General features: G+C 37.6%; 1 protein-coding gene across 3 annotated transcripts in view; it reads right to left on the bottom strand.

Annotated features, from left to right (window-relative positions):
- The window catches only part of CSTPP1 (centriolar satellite-associated tubulin polyglutamylase complex regulator 1), a gene marked incomplete at both ends in the record, with an annotated part of 187,830 nt that overhangs the window by 148,438 nt on the left and 17,761 nt on the right, over positions 1-21,631 (bottom strand). For 2 of the 3 annotated variants that reach the window (XM_082844034.1, XM_082844032.1), the window contains one exon: positions 2,109-2,211. The exons of the other annotated variant lie outside the window; for it this stretch is intronic. In XM_082844034.1, coding sequence (XP_082700160.1) covers positions 2,109-2,211 — 103 coding nt within the window. The remainder of the gene's footprint in view (positions 1-2,108; positions 2,212-21,631) is intronic. 3 annotated transcript variants of the gene reach the window in all.

Genomic DNA, 21,631 nt, shown 5'->3' with positions numbered 1-21,631 from the left:
AATACAGATACAGCTGTAGATTCAACATTTACCTAACACCTATCATATAATAAGCATCATGCCAGGTATTGGGAATACAGGGATGAAGAAGAAATGATGCCTACCCTCAAGGAACCAGCACAGTAGGGAAAAGACTTATAAAGGAGATGGGGAGGGGGAATAGAGTAAAATGAAAAAAGCCAGGAAGAAGCACTGTCCCCAGAAGAATCATATTTCATTTGGCAAGGAGCCTCAAGGGTGCTCGTACAGATTAAATAGCCTAGAAACTTGACCCCTAGGCTTGTCAGTTCTGTAAAAGCAAGCAAGGCTATTCATTCTCAGTCTTTATTCCCAGTCCACCTCATTTGCTTCAGCCCATACCTCGAGAACAAGTGACATTCCTTGTTCTACTTCACCCTCCTTTAGAAGACTGGGAGAAGAGAAGGGACAGCTCTGATCCTGGCAAGCCTGTTTTTCCCAGGAACTTGAAATTCCAATCCATAAGAAATCTAGATTTTGTTTGCAAGACTTATACCTCAGCAAAAGAGCTGGGGGAGTCAAGAATTCCCCTAACAGCAACCCAAGTTAAGGCCATTAGAAGAGATGTCTGATCTTCAAGGAAACTCTGGAGAACAGAAAGGAAAATAAAATTGTTTTCAAGGAGGATGGACTTGAGCTCATGATGCACCATAAGTAGAAGCCTATAAGAGGCTATTCTTCCTTTTTTAGAATGCTTACAATAAACCAGAAAAAAAGGAAAAAGAAGACAAATGATTATATAAATATGTTGGCATTTTGGTAATAAAAATAATTTTTTGTATTTCTTTAGCATATCCTTTCATGAAGACCAAGGTATTTCAAACTGATTATTTCATTCAGCCTAAAACCAGTTCTGTGATACCAAAAAGAAAGAAATAGGTAAGAGAGATTAAGAGGTATAAACTTTCAGTTGCAAACTAAATGACTTACGGGTATGAAATGTACAGTGTGGGGAATATGGTCAATAACTATGTAATACCTAAAAAAGAAACAAAAACAAAAAACTATGTAATATCTTTGTATGGTGAACTATCACAACTAGACTTATTGCAGTGATCAGTTTCAAATGCATAGAAGTATCAAATCACTATGTTGTGTAACAGGAGCTAACAGTGTTATAGGTCAATAATTCAAAAACAAACAAACTCATAGAAAAAAAGATCAGATTTCGGGTCATCGGAGGTGGGTGGGGGATAGGAGGAAGTGCATAAAGGCAGGCAAAACTTCCAGTTATAAGATAAACCAGTACTAGGGATGTAATAATGTACAAGACGATAAATATAATTAACACTGCTGCACGTTACAAATGAAAATTGTTAAGAGAGTAAATCCTAAGAGTTCTCATCAAAAGAAAAAAGTTTTTTTCTATTTCTTTAATTATCTATCTATATAAGATGATGGATGTTCACTAAACTTATTATGATAATCACTTCATAATGTATGTAAATCAAATCATTATGCCATGCACCTTAAACTTAGACAGTACTATACATCAACTATATCTTGAAGAAATTATAACTTGAAGAAAACAATTTTTTAATAAATTAAAAAAATAATCATTTTGACTTTTACACACTCCAAGCATACTTTATAAAGAAACACTACTCCTCAAAGATATAATCTGTGAAAGATGTCCTGCCTCTAGAAATAATCTCAAATCATTAAGTGATTGACACAGCCTCCTGTAGAAAGAAAACTGCAGAGGAATATCACCCTAAGCATTTCCACGAAAAAAGCCAGCCAAGAAAAACACAGGCTAAAGGAACACTGACTAAAGGAAATCAGAGTGAATATTCTGAATAAGAGGGAAAGTTAAAAATTATAAGAAGAACCTAAAAAAACCAGATCTAATAGATCAAACAAGCAGCAGTTGAACTTTTATAGTTATCACCACTCATGAGACTTATCACTGGACAAAACTAGCTGCACCAAAGGCATGTTCCAAAACCTGTTTGGGCAGCCCTCAATCAGTCTAAGCATTCACTGCCACTACATAATCAGCATTGCCCTGCTCTACTTTTCATGTATCTTGCCTGCTTCCAAAAGCCTCCTCTGGGCCCACGCTATAGGCAAAGCACTCATGTACTTACTATTCAGTGAAGAACCTGGCAATGCCATATTGGCTAATATCTTCCTTGTTCTCTAGCAGCTGGCATACTGCATCCTCCATGTATGTGAGGACATGGCGCTGGGCTACAAAAAACAAACAAACAAAGACAGAAAGAGAAAGTTAGAGGGATACAAAAAAAAAAGTCCTTCCAATCCCAGTAGGCCATGAAAGTCAATCAAGGTGTTGGTTCTGTTCTAGGAAGTGGACTGGAATAGGCAAACCAAACTTGCTGGCCCTAACTGAGCTAGTCTCAATGGGCAGAATGGGAGATGCTGTAGAACATAACCTATTGCCATGTGATTGGCTGTTAGTATTAATATCAACCCTTCACTCTTCATTTCAGTGATTAGGGTGAGGAGCTTTAGCACCATTTAGCAGGTACACCTGGGAATTCTTTCTTCCTCCCTCCTTCCACCTTCTTCCACTTCTGCGTGTCCCAGAAATTTATCCCAGGGAGTAATGATTCTATGCCTGAAACATGGATGATCTGACTGCAAGGAAAACTCAATTCTTTAATTTAAAAAAAAAAAGTCACTGAAAAAGTTTAAGGACCATGAAGATTTCAGTAAAGTTGTCATAAGTTATTAACCTTGATAAATAATAAGACCATGAAATCTGTGTGGCCCAATTTATCAGAAATCATGTTTTCTACATTTGTTGTGACGGATAAATGTGTGACTTAATCATGGGCTTGTAATACAGGGTGTGATGAGTATTAGAATTAGACAGACCTGGGTTGGAATCATGGCTCTGTCTGATAGCTTAATCTTGGATAGTTATTTAATCTGCACCTGTTTTCTTCTTTATCAAGTGTGGAAAGAAACATTATTTAATTAAATTAATTTATTTATAAATTGAAGTATAGTTGATTTACAATGTTGTGTTAGATTCTGGTGTACAACAAAGTGACTCAGTTATATATATATGTTCTTTTTCATATTCTTTTCCATTATAAGTTATTACAAGAGATCAAATATAGTTTTCTGTGCTATACAGTAGAACCTTGTTGTTTATCTATTTTATATATAGTAGTTTGTATTTGCTAATTCCAAACTCCTAGTTTATCCCTTCCCCCTTCCCCTTTGGTAACTGTAAGTTTGTCATCTATGTCTGTGGGTCTGTTTCTGTTTTGTAAATAAGTTCATTTGTATCATAATTTATTTTACTTATTTTTATTTTTTTATACATTTATTTATTTATTTTTGGCCGCATTGGGTCTTCGCTGCTGCATGTGGGCTTTCTCTAGTTGTCGCAAGCGGGGGCTACTCTTCGTTGCAGTGTGCGGGCTTCTCATTGCAGTGGCTTCTCTTGTTGTGGAGCACGGGTTATAGGCGTGCGGGCTTCAGTAGTTGTGGCACGTGGGCTCAATAGTTGTGGCTTTTGAGCTGTAGAGCGCAGGCTCAGTAGTTGTGGCGCATGGGCTTAGCTGCTCCGTGGCATGTGGGATCTTCCCAGACCAGGGCTCGAACCCATGTCCCCTGCATTGGCAGGCGATTCTTAACCACTGCACCACCAGGGAAGTCCCTGTATCATATTTTAGATTCCACATACAAGTGATGAAAGAAACATAATTTAATTCTTTCTCAAAACATGGTCAATCAACTTCTTGATCTGAATCACTGAGACACCCTGTTAAAATACAAATTGATCATCTGACAATATCTCAGACTTGGTGACCTTAAAATTCTAACTGGAGCCCAGTAATTTTTAACAGGTACACTTGATGTTTCTGATGTAGTTTAAGAATCACTGGTTAAGAACTTTGGCTTTGGAGTTCCAAGACACTTGAGTTCCATTCTCAGCCCCACCAAATGCTAGCTGTGTGACCTTGAGCAAATAATTCTGCAAGCCTATTTCCTGTGGATAATAATACCGTTACTATTCATAAACCACAATACCTGGTTTTCTTGATAATATATTTTATTAAAAGCTATGTCAAAGGGCTATCGGAGGCTTACTTCAGTAATACAGCAGAGCTTCTAATATAGCAGGTGCTCACGAAATGCTTGCTCCCCTTCCCTGAGTTTTGTCTTCAGGTATAACAGTGGTAGCCTGGCACACTTCATATAGAAACTTCCAATTCAGTACTTCCATTTGCCATCCTATTTTTTACAAAATAGCAAAACAAAACAACTTTCGTCTGGAACAGTAAGAACAAAAAACCCAAAAGTAATAAATATCTTGCCAAAAAGCAGTTCCACAAAGTTGCTACTGAGATGGGCATTTGCCTCTTTCACATTTTCATCCTTCAGGAAAATATGAAAGAATTACCTAAAATTTGTAAAAATAGGTACTTCAAAAAAACATTCCTGAAGTCCTGGTAGTTTAGTGAGATTATAAAGCAAATAAGTTTATCTACCCAAGCTCTACTCAAGTGAGTCTTTGACAGTGGTTACCTAAAGTTTCACCATGTTTACACCAGCCTAAAGTCCAGATGAATGACATGTTTACATTCCATGACTTATTCTATCAATATGAGTGCTTCCCAAAGCTAACAACTATCAGCTACCACAAACATTCTCTAACCCTGACCTCAGAAAAAGATGTGAAAACAAAACCAGTGCTTCAGCAACAGTTCATACAACTGGAAAACTATTTCGCTAAGAAATGGCCAAAACTGACAGAGAAGTGAGATAATACATGACAATCTCTTGGGACTTCCCTGGCAGTCCAGTGGTTAGGACTCAGTGCTTCCACTGCTGTTGGCCCTGGGTTCAATCCCTGGTCAGGGAACTAAGATCCTGCAAGCCACGTGGCATGGCCAAAAAAAAAAAAGATATTTCTGGCATTAATTGTTTTATAATTAAGCATATATGAAATCAGGAAGAAAAAATGGCCAAACCAACATTAAAATCAGGTATACTTTCACCTCTGAGTTTCCTTCCCTTATTCCACTCACTTATCCTGGTCTTACAAAAAGATTTCTTCCTTGGGCTATATAGGCGTTTATGACTTAGATCTACCTAAGGCTACTACAAGACTAGGGGTTTTTTTTGTTTTGTTTTTTTGGTTTGGTTGTTTGTTTTGTTTTTTGATGGTAGAAATGAAAGAGCTCTACTTAGAAGCAAATCCTGCTGCTTCTCCTCCCTAGCTCCAGGGACTAAAAGTCAATGTGAAAGCTCTTTAAGGGAGAAATGTTTTCAGAGCAGTTAAAATCAAAGTACTTTCGTCCTCCTCAAAAAAAGGAGGACTTTTCTGGAAAACAGACTTTGCATGAGAAAAAAAAAAAAAAGTAGGGGGGGAAAGGGGAAGGAAAAAAGAAAACAAATATAAATAAAGGACTATACTTATTTAACATTCAGCTACCAATCAGACATTTAGAGTTTAATATTACACATAATAATGATAATAACAGCTCTACCAATTTTGAGGACCTGTGCAACTTACTGAACAACAATGGGCCAGAGACTGTGCTAATTGTTTTACATGCATGATTTTATTTAGTCTTCACAACAATCCTATGATAGAAATTTTGATCATGTTTCTGTTTTACAAATGGGAGAACTGAGATTTATAGAATTAAAGTAACTTGCTCAAGATCACACAGCTAGTGAGAAGAGAAGCCAAGATTCAAACCAAGGTGTGTCCTACCAAGAACCCATGCTTTTAACACTATATACCACACTGCCTCATCACTGACACTTTCTAATCAGTTTTAGAAATAAATATGATCTTCATTTTACACAGAGCACAAAAGCAGGGGTGTATGTTGATAGTAAAATCATCTGAGAGATGTGGTCCACTTGTGTCCATGTGAATTCATATGTGTGTATGTGAGTGTGTCTATATCCTGTCCCCACCTGCATAGGTATGCATGCTAATCAGCATTTGTGTGAAGTTAAAACTTGTCCCCAAATTTCAAAGTTTCTTATGAAGAACCACCCCACCACAAAGTATTTACTCCACCCATTCCTAGTTCGGAAAGTAGAAACAGAAAGCCCTAGTGCTCTTTTTTCTTTTTTTTTCTTTTTTTTACATCTTTATTGAAGTATAATTGGTTTACAATGGTGTGTTAGTTTCTGCTTTATAACAAAGTGAATCAGTTATACATATACATATGTTCCCATATCTCTTCCCTCTTGCGTCTCCCTCCCTCCCACCCTCCCTATCCCACCCATCTAGGTGGTCACAAAGCACCAAGCTGGTCTCCCTGTGCTATGCGGCTGCTTCCCACTAGCTATCTATTTTACGTTTGGTAGTGTATATATGTCCTAGTGCTCTTTTCATCTGTGCGTGAAGCAAAGGAGCTAAGAAGAGCCAGCAGAGGTAGGAAGAAGTTCCTTCCCAAGAATTTCACACGAGCCAAGTGCAAAGAGCTCTCTCTAAATTGCTGCTCCCTAGTGGTTTCCTTCCTGTGCAGCTCTTATCATTCCAATGTTCCTTCTGTGGTTAAGGGCACCACCCAGCCATGGAAAATCCTTGTACTTTACCAAACTTCAGCGAGACAGAAGTTCAAAGCTCTTGTCTGGCAATAAAACATGGAGGGTGTCACTTCATGTTATTTTTTAAATGCAAAAGAATAAGCTTTAATTTATGTGAATGATTAAAGAATAAAAACTGCACACCTGCACCCCTGGAGGGCAAAGATATCTGGGCACCTTAGCTGCCCTCTTGGAAAAGAAAAGCATTTCAGATTGGCTTCTCTTCTTCTGCTTTGCTGTGATTTCCACAAGACCAGGATTAAGTTTTCTGACATGAACCAATATGCTCTATTGTTCTGAAATCCACACTAAGGCCCAAGAGTCCATGTTTTGCTCAGACAGCATCGTTCACAAGGTTCATATAAAGATCATACAGTGTTTACTTATCTTTTACTTAGATATTTCAGTGCAGTGTACTGAAGCTATAAGTGCTTATCTCAGACTGCACTGCACTGAAATATCTAAGTAAAAGATAAGTAAATAGGGCTTCCCTGGTGGCGCAGTGGTTGAGAGTCCGCCTGCCGATGCAGGGGACACGGGTTCGTGCCCCAGTCCGGGAAGATCCCACATGCCGCGGAGCGGCTGGGCCCGTGAGCCATGGCCGCTGAGCCTGCGCGTCCGGAGCCTGTGCTCCGCAACGGGAGAGGCCACAACAGTGAGAGACCCGCTTACCACAAAAAAAATAAATAAATAAATAAATAAATAAGTAAATACTGTATGATCTTTATATGAACGTTACGAGTGAAAGCAATTGTGGATCAGAAACTTCTTGGTTCTCCGTTGAATCACCTCCTGCTGATCACTTAATCTCTATATACCACAGTCACTCTTGCTATAAAATGGGTATGACATTAATAATATGTCTAATAGGGCTTCCCTGGTGGCGCAGTGGTTGAGAGTCCGCCGAGTCCGCCCGCCGATACAGGGGACATGGGTTCGTGCCCCGGTCCGGGAAGACCCCACATGCCGCGGAGCGGCTAGGCCCGTGAGCCATGGCCGCTGAGTCTGCGCATCCGGAGCCTGTGGTCCGCAACGGGAGAGGCCACAACAGTGAGTGGCCCGCGTACCGCAAAAAAAAAAAAAAGAATATGTCTAATAATAAACTGCTTCTTTAGAATACATTTGATATACACAGAAGGTAACATATTAATGATTATGTTATTATTGCTACATACTAATTTCACAGATTAAAACAACATAGCAATTTATCGCAATGGTTAAGAACATGGGCTCTGGAGTCAGGCTGACCTGGATTTGATTTCTAGCTCTGGTACTTATTAGCTGTGTGACTTGAAGCAAATTACCAAATCTCTCTGCCCTTTTCTGTAAAATTGGGAAATAATACCTACCACCTAAGGTTGTAGTGAGGAGTAAATAAAATAACTTATGTAATAATCTTAGCATAGTGCTTGGCACATAGTAAATATGCAATAAACATTAGCTATTATGTTTATTATTGTTGTTTTATTACAGTTGTTACTACATATCCCTCCCAGACATCGCACCTCACAAGACATTGGGTTTCAACATTAAGGAACACCCGGAGGCCAACCCACTATAGCCCCCTACTCACCTATTTAAAGTTCTGCTCATCTAACCAAGGATGTTTACAGATTATCTTCAAGGATTCCTGGGCTATATAAAACCCTACACATATGATAATACACATAATCTATACCCATTTCAGCTATAGCCTTTAAACTTGTGGGAAGCATTCATTTATGAACTGTTAATTACTCAGGAGGCTCTAATTTATACGGGTGAAGTCCACAACTATTTCTTTTTACTCTCTTCCCAAGCATAAATACCATCAAAGCATTAGCTATTTATTTTGCAATTAAATGACAAGGGGTCCCATTCGAAAATTTTTGCTTGACAGGCTACCTACATCATTGAGACCACTCATTTTATTATATTAGTATTTTATACAGAGTCCCTGTATTAGAATAAACAAGTTTCCCCAGAAAATATTCACATGAATTACAATATGTGATATTAATAGATACAAGAGCAAGAGCAGTGTAAGTGAAAAGCAGAGTACACACATATATTCAACTTTAAATCTGACTTTCTTCTCCCTTACCAGAGTCCTTTTGAGACACATTTTTGTCTTTGAAGCCTCTTGAGATTTAGATGCTGGCTGGCACAAATAAGTGCTGAATTAAATTAAGACTGTTCTCTGAGATTAGAAAAGTAACCCTGTTAACCAACGACCTGTCACGTAAACTGTTTAGAAGCTTCAAGTTTAATATCATATATAAATCACTAACATGATATAGTATTTGATCTTGTTAAGTACATATAGATAGCTTAATGGTTTAAAAAGTTAATAAACCTCTAAAACTAATTATTTACATCCTCCATCTTTACTGGTATGTCCTGATCCAGGGACACAGTATGTTCTGGTAAAATATTTTATCACCCATACAAGACCATCTTTGATCTTAGACCACACTAGACCAATTTCCTTTGACCAAAGGAGATGGGGAAATGAGGAAAACCAGCACATGCAATATTTATACAACCCAATGAGGTAGGAAATAGACTTTTTTGAAGCTCAGAGAGGTTAAGGAACCTGCTCAGTCTTAAAAAATGGCTGAGCTAGAATTCAAACTTAAGATTTAACTCCAAAGCCCATGCCCTTCCACTTCAACCCTAGCTCTCAAAAACAAAACAAAATAAGAAAAAGCTAAGAACCTACAATGTGTCCCATTTTACACTGTATTATCTAGAAAACACTGGCTCTCCATTCTTAATACTAGAAAAGAAACTTCAGTTGGTAAATAGGATAAAGTATTGGCATGATCTTTAAACTTAAAAAAATGTTTATTTATAATTACATATTTAATTATTTTTAAAGATTCAAACAATATAGAAAAAGTAAAAAACCAATCCCAGTTCCCAATCAGTTTGGTACTCATACTTAAAAAAATATATAAACACAGTTTGTGAGCTTGGTTTTGTTTTTAAGTAAGTGACATATACTTTTCTGTACCTTACTATTTTCACTCAACCATGTTTGGAAATCTTTTATGAAACAATATGGAACCAACTTATTTGCCAATGGTAAATACTCCTCTATTGATAAATACTCAGGTTGTTCCCACATTTTCACTATAGCAAACTGTGCTGGGTTGAACATTCTTGCACTTGTTTTCCTGTGCATACACGTACAAGAGTTTTCCTAAGGCAGATATCTCAAAATTGAATGGACATGTCACAGGATGCACATATCCTCATGGTTTTTTTTTTTTTTTTTTAGTTTAATTGAGAAACAATTGACATACATTACTGTGTAAGTTTAAAGAATACAGCATAATGGCTTGATTTACATATACTATGAAATGATTATCGCAATAGGTTAAGCTAACATCCATCTTCAAATATAGATACAATAAAAAGAAAAGAAAGAAGAAAAGAAAAGTAGATCTTGGGATCTACTCTCTTAACAACTTTCCCATACATCATACAGCAGTGTTAACAACAGTCATCATGCTGTACTTAACATCCCCAGGACTCATTTACCTTATTCCTGGAAATCTGCACCCTGTCCTACCATCACCCCCACCATCCTCCTATTCTCCTTCCCCCAACCCTCTGCCTCTGGCAACCACATGTCTGATCTCTTTTTTCAGAGTTTGGTGGGTTTTTTTAGATTCCACATATAAGTGAGATCATAGAGTATCTGTCTATCTCTTTCTGACTTACTTAATTCAGCATAATGCCTTCAAGGGCCATCCATGTTGTTGCAAATGGTAGGATTTCCTCTTTTTTTTTTTTTTTTTTTGCGGTATGCGGGCCTCTCACTGTTGTGGCCTCTCCCGCTGCGGAGCACAGGCTCCGGATGCACAGGCTCAGTGGCCATGCCTCACGGGCCCAGCCGCTCCGAGGCATGTGGGATCTTCCCGGACCGGGGCATGAACCCATGTCCTCTGCATCGGCAGGCGGACTCTCAACCACTGCGCCACCAGGGAAGCCCAATTTCCTCATTTTTAATAATATTCTGAATAGTATTCAGAATATTATTAAAATAATATTCCAGTGTGTGTATTTTTTCCACAACTTCTTTATCCATTCATCCATCAATGGACACTTAGATTGTTTCCCTATCTTGGCTATTGTTAAGTATGTTACTATGAACATGGGGATGTAGGTACCTTTTCCATTTTGTGCTTTTGTTTCCTTTGGATATATTCCCAGAAGTGGAATTGCTGGATCACATGGTAGTAGTTCTATTTTTAATTTTTTGAGGATTCTCTGTACTGTTTTCCATAGTTTCTGTACCAACTTACAATCATAACAACAGTACACAAGAATTCCCTTTTTTCCACATCTTCATGTTTACTAGATATACACAGTTGCTTTACAAAGGGTTATTCCAATTTATACTCCTCCCCACCATGAGAAAATCTGTTTTCACTAAAGCTTTGTGACTTTTGCCAATTTAACAGTTATAAAATAGTTTCTCACTGTTGTTTTAATAGTTTAGTCTTCTTAATTACTTAATTAAATAAAGTTAAGCATATTTTCATGGTTACTTGTATTTCTCTTCTGTGAATAATCTGCTAATATCCTTTGCCCATTTTCCTCTCTGGCTGTCTTTTTCCTTTCTTGATTTGGAGGTTTTTCTAATTCTCTATATGTGCAAATATGGGTTTTCTACCTTATGGGTTTTCTTTTCATTTGTTTATGGTACCCTTCATTGCACAGTTTAAAATGTCCATGTAATCAAAAGTATTTATCTGTGCCCTTTGTGCTTTGCGTCTTGTTCAAACAGGCCTTCTGTACTCCAAGTGTATAAACCTATTACCCTATATTTTGTTCTGGTATGATATTTAATTTAAGCTAATTACGTCCCTTACCAAAATTGTGAGTTCACAATTAACATAGTCAGTATAATACAAAAAGAAATTTAAAACTTGCGGTGGAGAAAAATAAAGTAAAAGTGTTAACCCCAAATCAAGCTTCTCTAAACACTAACTAGCTCTGAATATAAAACAGTTGCATGTCAAGTTTAACTTTGGGCCCCCAGAAAAAAACTGTAAATGAATCACAACTTGCAGATCAATATCTTGAGAAATATCCTTTATATAAATGCAGGAGGCCTCCCTCTTTTAATAGCTCTTGATCATTACGGAGTTTGCTTAATGGTAGCTAAACCTATAAATATAATAAAATGACAGCCAACATTTATTAAGCTCTATGAAAGACAGCATTCTAAGCATTTTATAGGTAATAATTCATTTACTGCTCACAACAATCCTATGAGATGGGTACTTTTATTATATTTCCATTTTACAGGTGAAAAAAGGAAGACTCAGACATGTAATTTACCTAAAGGTTAAAGGGCTGGTAAGCAGCAGAGACAGGATTTGAATCCAGGCCTTTGGTCTGCACTACACTATATTGCAGCCCTTAAAGAGCTACGGAGCATATGTATCAAATGGAATTTTCTAAGAACAAATGTACAAATTAAGGAAAGATCTTTTACATTAACAGTTACAAAACAGACAAAACTAATACATTGCATTTGGACACCCAAACCACCACAGTGCTGCTATACAGCTAGTCAAACTCAAATACTAGAAGATAAGCCAGGAGCAAAGAAAGCATTACACATATGTTAACATCACCTGTGACAACCAGAAAACAAGAGGTGACTAAAGGTCTTTATGTAAAGTAGAAGACAAAAAACTAAAGTCTACTTCCTTCAACCAACGGTGGTATTGTACAAGTTAACAGCTGAGTCCCCTGACATTCAAACAGTTTCTGGTCAACCATTAATCCTCTCCTCTCCCTTCTCCTTCCTAAAACTGGTGGGGGGGGGGGGGTTTGGGGGGGCGGGAAAGAGGCAGATGTCAATTAAGGCTAAGTACTTAAATCTTATTTCTTCAGTATTTCCAGCCTAAATCTCATAATACAGAATTAGTACGTTTGAGTCTTGCAATTTCAAGTGCCAGAAACTACAGAAATCTTTTTTCTTTTTTTTTTAAGGAAGCTATTACAGAGATCCAAACTTAAAGCACTCAGAGAGCTGACCATAACAAAATGCACTGCCTAAATGCAGAGAAATCTGAAGTAGCACTTAAGTTTCCCACAGTTATGATCTATGGGATACATGAAGAATCCAAGCATTGTCATGACTAAAGCTTTGCAAAAATAGTTACTCATAGAGCAGTATAGTTATCAAATCAACTCCATAAACATTCACAATACCATCTTCCAGAAAGCACCATGAATTAGAAAAAAAACCCTATAAACTGACAAACATGGAGAAATCATATTGTCATAATGTGCAACTCATAATGTCATGTCAGGCAGGGAAGTATTAATGTTATAGGGTGAAAATGAATTGTGCTACATAGTCATTAAAGGTTGTAGCCTTTGTGGCAAACCGTGCATCTACAGATTATCAGCAACTATGTTTGGTAATATGGAATTTAACTATGAATATACAGATTAGTGATATTAATGCAGCAAGGTATGAATGCAACAACTTATCAATTACTTGACATTTTACATTCAAACTATTTCATAAAAATTAGTTGGCACTCACAATAACTCATAAAACAGCAACAGGGTCTCATTTAATCTAGTGGCAGAAAGATACAGAAGAGTTCTAATTAAAGGCAGCTGAAAACTCATGGGCTTAGAATTCCCAATCTTCTCTCTTCTGATTGATACTGCTTCTGTATGAAGGTGGAGATTCTTTTTCAAATGAGAGTCTCACATGTCAAATCCCCACTCAGAACTATGTCTACACCCTGCTTATGGGATATGGCTACAATAATGCTCAATAATCCCTTTGAGTTTCTATTTTTGTTATGAAAGTAAAGGATGCTTACATAGATATTTATAGATGCCTAGAGGCCTAGGCCAAAGTGCACAAAAGTCATATGCGGTGAATGACTGGAACAGCATAGGCTAGACAGAGAGGCCCTAGTTTAGTTTACACAGGAAATTCATGCCATCATTTAACATATCATCTAAATTAATGGTGTGGGGACTTCCCTGGTGGTCCAGTGGTTAAGGGTCCACGCTTCCACTGCAGGGGTGGCGGGTTCAATCTCTAGTCAGGGAACTAAGATCCCACATGCCACATGGCATGGCCAAAACTAAATTAATTAATTAATTAAACTTTTTTTAAATGAAAGCGAATAAATGGTGTAAAACACCAAAGTACCCTATAAAAATATGCTTTGGATCTATTTTACCAGAGCCACATAATTTTTGACTTATTACTCAAATGATTAATGGAATGTTGGCATGTTGCAATGTCCAAGCCTACCTCTCCTGCCAGGCTCAACTCAAATGCCACCTGGTCAGGAAGCTTTCCCTGATTATCTCCCAGCCAGAAACAACCTTCCTTTTCCTGAACTTCCTAAATACCTATTCTAAATATTTCCAGTGGCACTTTCTACTTTGATATGGAGTTATTTCTGTTACACGTGTTACCTCCATTGTTAGACTTCCTGCTCCTTAAAGACAGATAGGTACCATAACTCATTTGTCTTTTATCCCCTATAACACTCAGAATCATTCAGTGTCTTCCACATACCAGTCATTCAAATATTTACTGAATGAGTACATAAAATGTATCACTATTTATAAACTGTGGTGCTATTCTTTATTCAACTCAACCATTTCAGGACTGTGCCTTCCAGGTGGGGAACACTAAGTGCCAAAACACATTCTGTTACAATATTAGGGTTCTTACAGGAAGCCATTTTTGCCCTGTTCTCAACCCTTCTTTCTGTTGCCTTTTTACTGTTCTGTCTCTCTATTCCAGTGAGAAAGTACTTGTCTCTTCCATTGTTACCAAGAGCCTCATTATGTTCAAGGTAAAGTGAAAAAATGCATTCGATGCAATTACCAGTTCCTCACAAATTTGGGGGCTACTTGTCATTTCAACATTCAACACGTGAATAAAAGAAAGTCCAAATTCTTTTCACTCCTAAGAACTATTTTCTTTTTTTCTTTTAGACAAAATGGAAGCACACAGCACAGGAAGCAGTTCTCAGTAAGCCACCGTTCATAAACAGCTTTGCTCAAAGCGTAACAAAGGTTCTGTTGTGCTCTTGCATGGCAGGGCCAGTAAGCAGCAGGAGCAGATGAACTCTTTAAGAAACAAAGGTTCTGTCTTCATGCAAATGTTTGCATTAATAAAAAATGAAGGAAAAGATATAGAAAATGCAGGCTAGCTGGACATAATGGGTCTCTAAACGGGAGGTTTTTCACATTTTTCAGGCGGAGTCAGCAGGTCTTTTAAAAACTTTGTCATTCTGAACATTTCACAGACATCACAAGAAAGACATGCAAATAACAGAAGCAAATCAAAGGACATCCCGCTGCTCTACTGGCGCCTCCCTCATCCATGCCTGGTTTGTCATTTTCTGTTAACCCTAGTGCCGGCTGCTGTTTCGTTGAGGAATGGAGTCCCTAGACTATGTGGCAGTACATGTCCAGCCAGCTGGCCCCTGCACTGATGACATTACAATGCAAGCCATGTACTACCACTCAGGGACACGTGCTGCCAGGCAACAAGTCTAGTGTCTGACTTTTATACACCCAGCTTGCAAATCTACATTGGAAAGAGCCTCTAGACTAACCACTTAATATAATCTTGAGTGTAAGCATCACTGAGTAGTTCTCTGAAGATGGACTTACTAAGGACCAGCCCTCCCCAGTGAAACCTACAATAAGGACCTTAAAATAAATATAGAAAATTTAAAACCTTGTGAGGGAAAAGGTTTACCAAATACTTACTATGTGCCAAGCACTATACTATGTGCTTACCATGTGTTATCTCATTTAATCTTCATATCCACCATTTAAGGTAGATACTTATTATCCCCATTTTACAACTGAGGAAATTGAGGTTTTTGAAGGTTATTCACTTGCCCAAGGTCACACAGCTTATAATGGCAAGCCAAGACTCAAAGCTGTCTAATGACAATTTCTCTCCATTCTTTGTATTTTTCTCACCCCTTACTTCTGTGTCTTTTGTGATTGAAACCCAACTTACTCTGAAAATATCACAATGACTATATTCATCCACTGCATGACCACTGAAGTGTATTATTACTCTTTCTCCATTTTAATCACTTGGAGTCTTTATCATTCATATTTTAAGAGTGAGTGGCTTTTTGTTAGGTCATGATAAGAATCTAATTAAAGCTGCAAATGCTTCCTCAAAGAAAAATGGATATAATTTAATATGCTGTGTATAATTTTAGAACATTCAAGAACCTCCTAAGGCTCATCTATAGCTCCCCTGAGGGTTCATAGCCTACACATTAAAAAAAAAAATCCAGCACCCAAATCTCTCTTCCTAGACACACATGGTCAGTTTTCTTTCACAATGATGATCTATCAAATTCCAACCCGAAAATTCCTTGTCTTCCTCAACTTCTACTGAACACAGTATTCCTCTTCACCAGGACATGAAATCACTTATGTCCTTCCACAGATTGTTCCATTGGCCTCTCTTTTTGTACTTAACTTGGAATCAGTAGCCAGTCACTTTGTCACTATTCTCACCACTGCTCCTGAATTATAAAAGCTTAAGGAGTAGAAAGACTTTAAGATCGTATCATTCAACTCCAGTCATTTTAGAGATACAGAAATTGAAGTCATTCTTCATTCTTTTTACCCTTGATTCAGTAATAGAAAGTCTTTGGGCTTGCTCAAATGCATCCCTTAAGTTCTCCATATTTCCATCTATAACCACATTGCCAAAGTTTTTCTTTGTACAAACAAACAAAAGGAGGGGCTTCCCTGGTGACGCAGTGGTTAAGAATCCACCTGCCAATGCAGGGAACACGGGTTCGAACCCTGGTCCAGGAAGATCCCACATGCCGCAGAGCAACTAAGCCCGTGCGCCATAACTAAGCCTGCGCTCTAGAGCCCGTGAGCCACAACTACTGAGCCCTCACACCACAACTACTGAAGCCCACGCACCTAGAGCCCACGCTCAACGAGAGGCCACTGCAATGAGAAGCCCGTGCACCGCAACGAAGAGTAGCCTCCGCTCGCCACAACTAGAGAAAGCCCGCGTACAGCAATGAAGACTCAATGCAGCCAAAAGTAAATAAATAAATTAAAAAACAAACAAACAAAATGAATCATGGTAGCAACTGAATTATTTTCAAATATTTTTTTCATACTCCCTGAATGGACCTATCTTTTTTAAAGTAATAGTCAAATGATATTATCCAGCCTTCTTCTATCTTACTGATAGTCCATTCAGGCCTCTGGTACCAATCATAATTCAGAAACAATTATAAAAAAACTGTTTTTGTCCTATAACGCTGGGCTGAAAGATAATCTAAGTACCAATAATCAGATTACCGAATTATACTGAACTCTTAACTGGAAGACAATCAGATGAGGTAAATTATTACATGCCTTTACGATAAAAGGCAGAAAAAGAGGGTATTCTAGAAAAAGTAAAGAAGGAGGCTATTTCAGGGGGAAAAAATGGCAAAGTTCAACAGTACTGGAAACTTGGAGAACCAAAATATAATCATATCAAATGGATTTAAAAGAGCTGGTTGAATAAAATAAAAGCAGTTGTCTACAGAACATATGAGAGGGGGACAAGGGTAAAATGTGACAGGGTGAGAACAATTCCTCTCAATGTATGCCTTATTATATGTTTTGAACTATTACCTAGTCTATACATATACATATATAAAACATATATATAATAAACACGTATTAATACTGTGTATGTATACACACATTCTAAAAAGATTGCAGGTTGAGACAATGTTGACTCTTATAACTGATATAGTATTATTAATAAAGCATTTATACAATAGGACTTTGATTTCTTCAGAGATGAGAAAAGCCTAAAGTAAAAGGAACTAAAGACATTTATAGATAAGAGGGTTCAAAATTAAACCAGTATACCCCTTGTATTTCCTCGGGTTTTTCCTTTCTCATTTTTCTTTCCTTTTTTATTTACTTATTATATTTTTCAAAATTTAATGTTTTGACATTAGAAATATTGCTTTATACAAACATTGCCAAGTATAAAAATATATCCCTAGAATTTTCAGTTTTCCCTGCCCAAAGAACTTTGCTATCTCCCTAAGGAGATATACTCATTTTGATTCCTTGACTAATTCCTCCAATCCCCAGTGATCTCCTTTTCCTCCTGAACTCCTATTTCTTCTTACATAGCACTTGATTTCATGCTGACTTAAAAGTGTTCCACTTATTTCATCTGTGAGTATCCCCAACTCACTTACAATTGAAGACATCCCTTTGTTTAATAATTATTTAATACCTAAGCATGGTCCTTGTCCTTGAGGAGTTTATTTACCATCTACTGGAGAAGCAGACATACAAATTAACAATGACAATATAGTATGATAACTGTTATAAAGGAGATATGTAAAAAATGTAAAGAGAAAGAGTGCCTATATCTGTCTGGGAGAAAGAGTGTTTCAAAGGATCTGAAAAAATTTTCCAGGTGAATAAGTGGAGGGAGGAGGGACTTCCCTGGTGGTCCAGTGGTTAAGAATCCGCCTTCCAATGCAGGGGACCCGGGTTCAATCCCTGGTCGGGAAACTAAGATCCCACATGCCACGGGGCAACTAAGCCTATGCACTGCAACTACTGAGCCCCACGTGCCACAACCAGAGAGAAGCCCGCACGCCACAACTAAAGAAGCCCCCACGCTGCAATGAAAGATCCTGTGTGCCGCAATGAAGATCCTGAGTGAAGCAACTAAGACCTGATACAGCCAAATAAATTAATAAATTAAAAAAAAAAGTGGAGGGGAGATATTTAACACAGACATATCAGCACATGCAGAAGCATCAAGATGTGTAAAGCATGGTAGATCTGGAAAGCTAAGAATAGTTGAGTATTGCTAAGAGATAAGGCCGGACAGCATCATCACCATAAAGGGTCTTATAAAAGAGCACAGATTTCAGGAAACCACTGAAGGATTTTGAGCAAGAGAGTGACAATCAGATTACTATTTCTGAAATATCACTCTGGAAGCAGTGTGGAAGAACTGAAGGGAGAAAGATTAGAGGTACAAATAAGAAGTAGGGCAGTTGTTGAAATAGTCCAGGTCAGAGAGAGTTAAGGCCTGAATTAGGGAAGTAGCAATGGGAATGACAGATAAAAGCAAAAGAGGAAAAATCAATGGAAGTTGGTAATTGGTTGGATGAGAGGTAAAGGATGGGAGAGAATTTAGGATTATTTCTGGGTTCCTTTCTTGGGCATTTGGGAATATGATGGTTCCATTCACTAAGACCAAAATACAGGAAGAAAAGTCTGTATTGTACCCCCTATGCGTATTTTGCAGTATCAAGCATAGTGCTGAACATACACATAATCAATTCATTCCACTGGTCAACTGGCTGTCTTGAAAAAAGGCCACAGAACCTTTTGCTTAATGAGCTCAACCGGTTACTCTTCTAAAGCTGGCATCAATCACCATGCATTGACATGATTCCTGGGTACAGGATAGCTGAAATGGACTAATTTACCCAGGAAACAAGCAAAATGAAATAGGCAGCACTTACGTGAATGTGAGGTACGTGCGAGTGTGTGTGTGTGTCTGTGTGTTGGGGATGGGGTAGGGGGGGCAGTTCATAACAGAAAACATCCATATATTTATATAATGCTGTGACAGAGACTGCTAGTTGCTGACTCTAGTAACCTTTTTCTCTAGAAACGTACTCCAATTTTTACCTGGGTACATGGCCACTGGCATAAAGATCACATTTCTCAGCTCCTCTTGCAGCTAGGCTTTAGTCATGTGATTAAGTCATAAAATATAAGCACAATATGGTGCGGGTCTTCTAGAAAGTCCCTAAATGGAACTAATTCAGCTGAAAGATGTCCCTTATTTACCTCAGAAGATAACAGAGAGCTACTTCAGTCCTCATGGATCATGAGGCAAAAGATGGAATCTATGGGTAGGATGTTGGAGTAAAAAGACCGAAACCTGAGTTCCTGATTACACCTTGGAGCATACCATATCAGCCGTGGACTGCCCATCTTCAGAATTCTTTTCCACAAAAGAGAAATAATCATCTAAGTCGATCAAACCACTTTATTTTAGGTTTTTCTATTGTATTCAGACAAACCTAATATAAACATAAAACATCCATGTATTTGCCCAAAAGTATAAATGAAGGGATCAAACTAACATACCAATCAGGAGGCTCATTGGCCTATCCATTGATTTAGGTTAGTGCATGCTAGGCTAGCATAAAGTGTTTCCAGACATTATCCTAGCATCTGAAGAGATATACTGTTCTCTTCAATGCTGGACCATTGTTGTAAACACGGTAAGGTCTTAACTGACTTTTGTGACTTGAACAGTAACATCTGTAATGCCCCTGAAAGTTTACTAAATACTTTCACATACATTATCTCATTGAACCTTGCAACCAACCTAGGAGTCAGATAAGGCTGGGATTATTCTCTCCATTTTACAAATGATGAAATTGCCCAAGGTCATTCAGTTTATAAATGACAGAGCAGAAACTTGAACTTTAATCTCGTAAGTGTAAACATAACCCACTGAATCACAGTGGATAATTCTTAGAGAAATTCTTAGAGATATTCACAAAGTTTAAAATGACCATGATTAATAATAATTAATATGAACATAAATACCTTGATTGAAAAACAGATCACAAGTCAATATCTTAGTATTTCACAGAACTTACATAAAGACATTTTAAAATTAATTTTTCCATTTACTAACCGAGGAAGCATTCTGTTCAATTTTAGAACTGATGACAGCACCATTTCCTTTGATCCTGCATTTTGCACTAGAGAGGAAAATGAAATGAGGGGCGGCACATGAAGTACGTAAGTAGCAAAGGGGAAGCAGAACTTCTCTCTAATGGCCCCTTCTCTTTGGACAGCCTAGGTTAGATTCCATCTAGTTCCACCTGTTGGTGGTATAAGCCACTTTTACAATTGCTTCCAGAAATCTCTTATCAGGAAGTTTATACTGCTCAAATAATTCAACCCTTCAAGGAAAGGTGAACTGACCTTCAGTCCAGCTCTTAAACAGTGAATTGATCCCAGCCCTGCACTACCATCCCACAGAGAGGCCCCCAGGCTAACAGCCTGAGCAAGAGGGTCTTGTTACATGAGCCCTGGTTTCTAATCCTTGTCTTATAGATGGCTCCATGGGGCATTATGCAAGGTATTTCACCCCCCTCCAAACTGAATTTTCCTCATTAGATTATGGGGGAGAAGGATACTCTCTAGAACTATTTGGAAGCCTGATTAAGCATTAGTGAACATTTTGCTTTTGTAACAGTTAATATAAATAGATATGGAGAATGAAATTACTGCATTCTCTTCTACTTCTCTGAATTTATACTTTGTCTTCCCAAAACAAAATGACTCAGTGCAGAGACTCATTAATGGACCTAGTTTAAGGAAAATATTAAACTAAGGAGAAAGATATGAATGGTGCTAGAGAGAGAAGGAAAAGATCAAAGAAACATGACTTTCAATGTCACTTTCTTAAGATTATAAAAGCATAGAGCTGACAGTAACCTTATTAGGCCATCTAGTTTAATACGTTTTTAAAATTAGAAATCAATATTGTTATTGCATTTTAAAACATTATTTAAACACAGAATTCCTTTATCTTAAAATAGCATGAATTTACATATCTCTATGGTCCCTTCTCATTTTCACCAAAATCCATAGGTTTATATTTGAGTTCTACTTTTTAAAAAAAAATTTGTACATGCTTTTTCACACACACACACATGCACACACACACACATATAGTCTTCTTAGGAATTAGTTAATGTTATAATAATATAATATCCCATTGTATTAATCTACCTCAGTTTGCTTCTGGATTATTTCCAGTTTTTTATTAAAAATAATGTAGCTATAAACATTTTTACACAATTTATTTTCTCTTTTGAATTACTTCCTTAAGATATCTCCCAGAAGTAGGGCTTTAGGATCAAAAGATATACTGATTTTTATGGCTCTTGTTATGCGTTGCCAAACTGCTCTCCAGAGACTATGCCACCTTCAAAAAAAGAAGACCAATTTCCTTGCAGACATCCCAGTA

Source organism: Leucopleurus acutus (assembly GCF_964270905.1).
Source record: "Leucopleurus acutus genome assembly, chromosome: 8".
NCBI lineage: Eukaryota > Metazoa > Chordata > Mammalia > Artiodactyla > Delphinidae > Leucopleurus > Leucopleurus acutus.
Note: the sequence above shows the minus strand (reverse complement) of the source record. Positions and strands in the feature narration are given on the sequence as shown.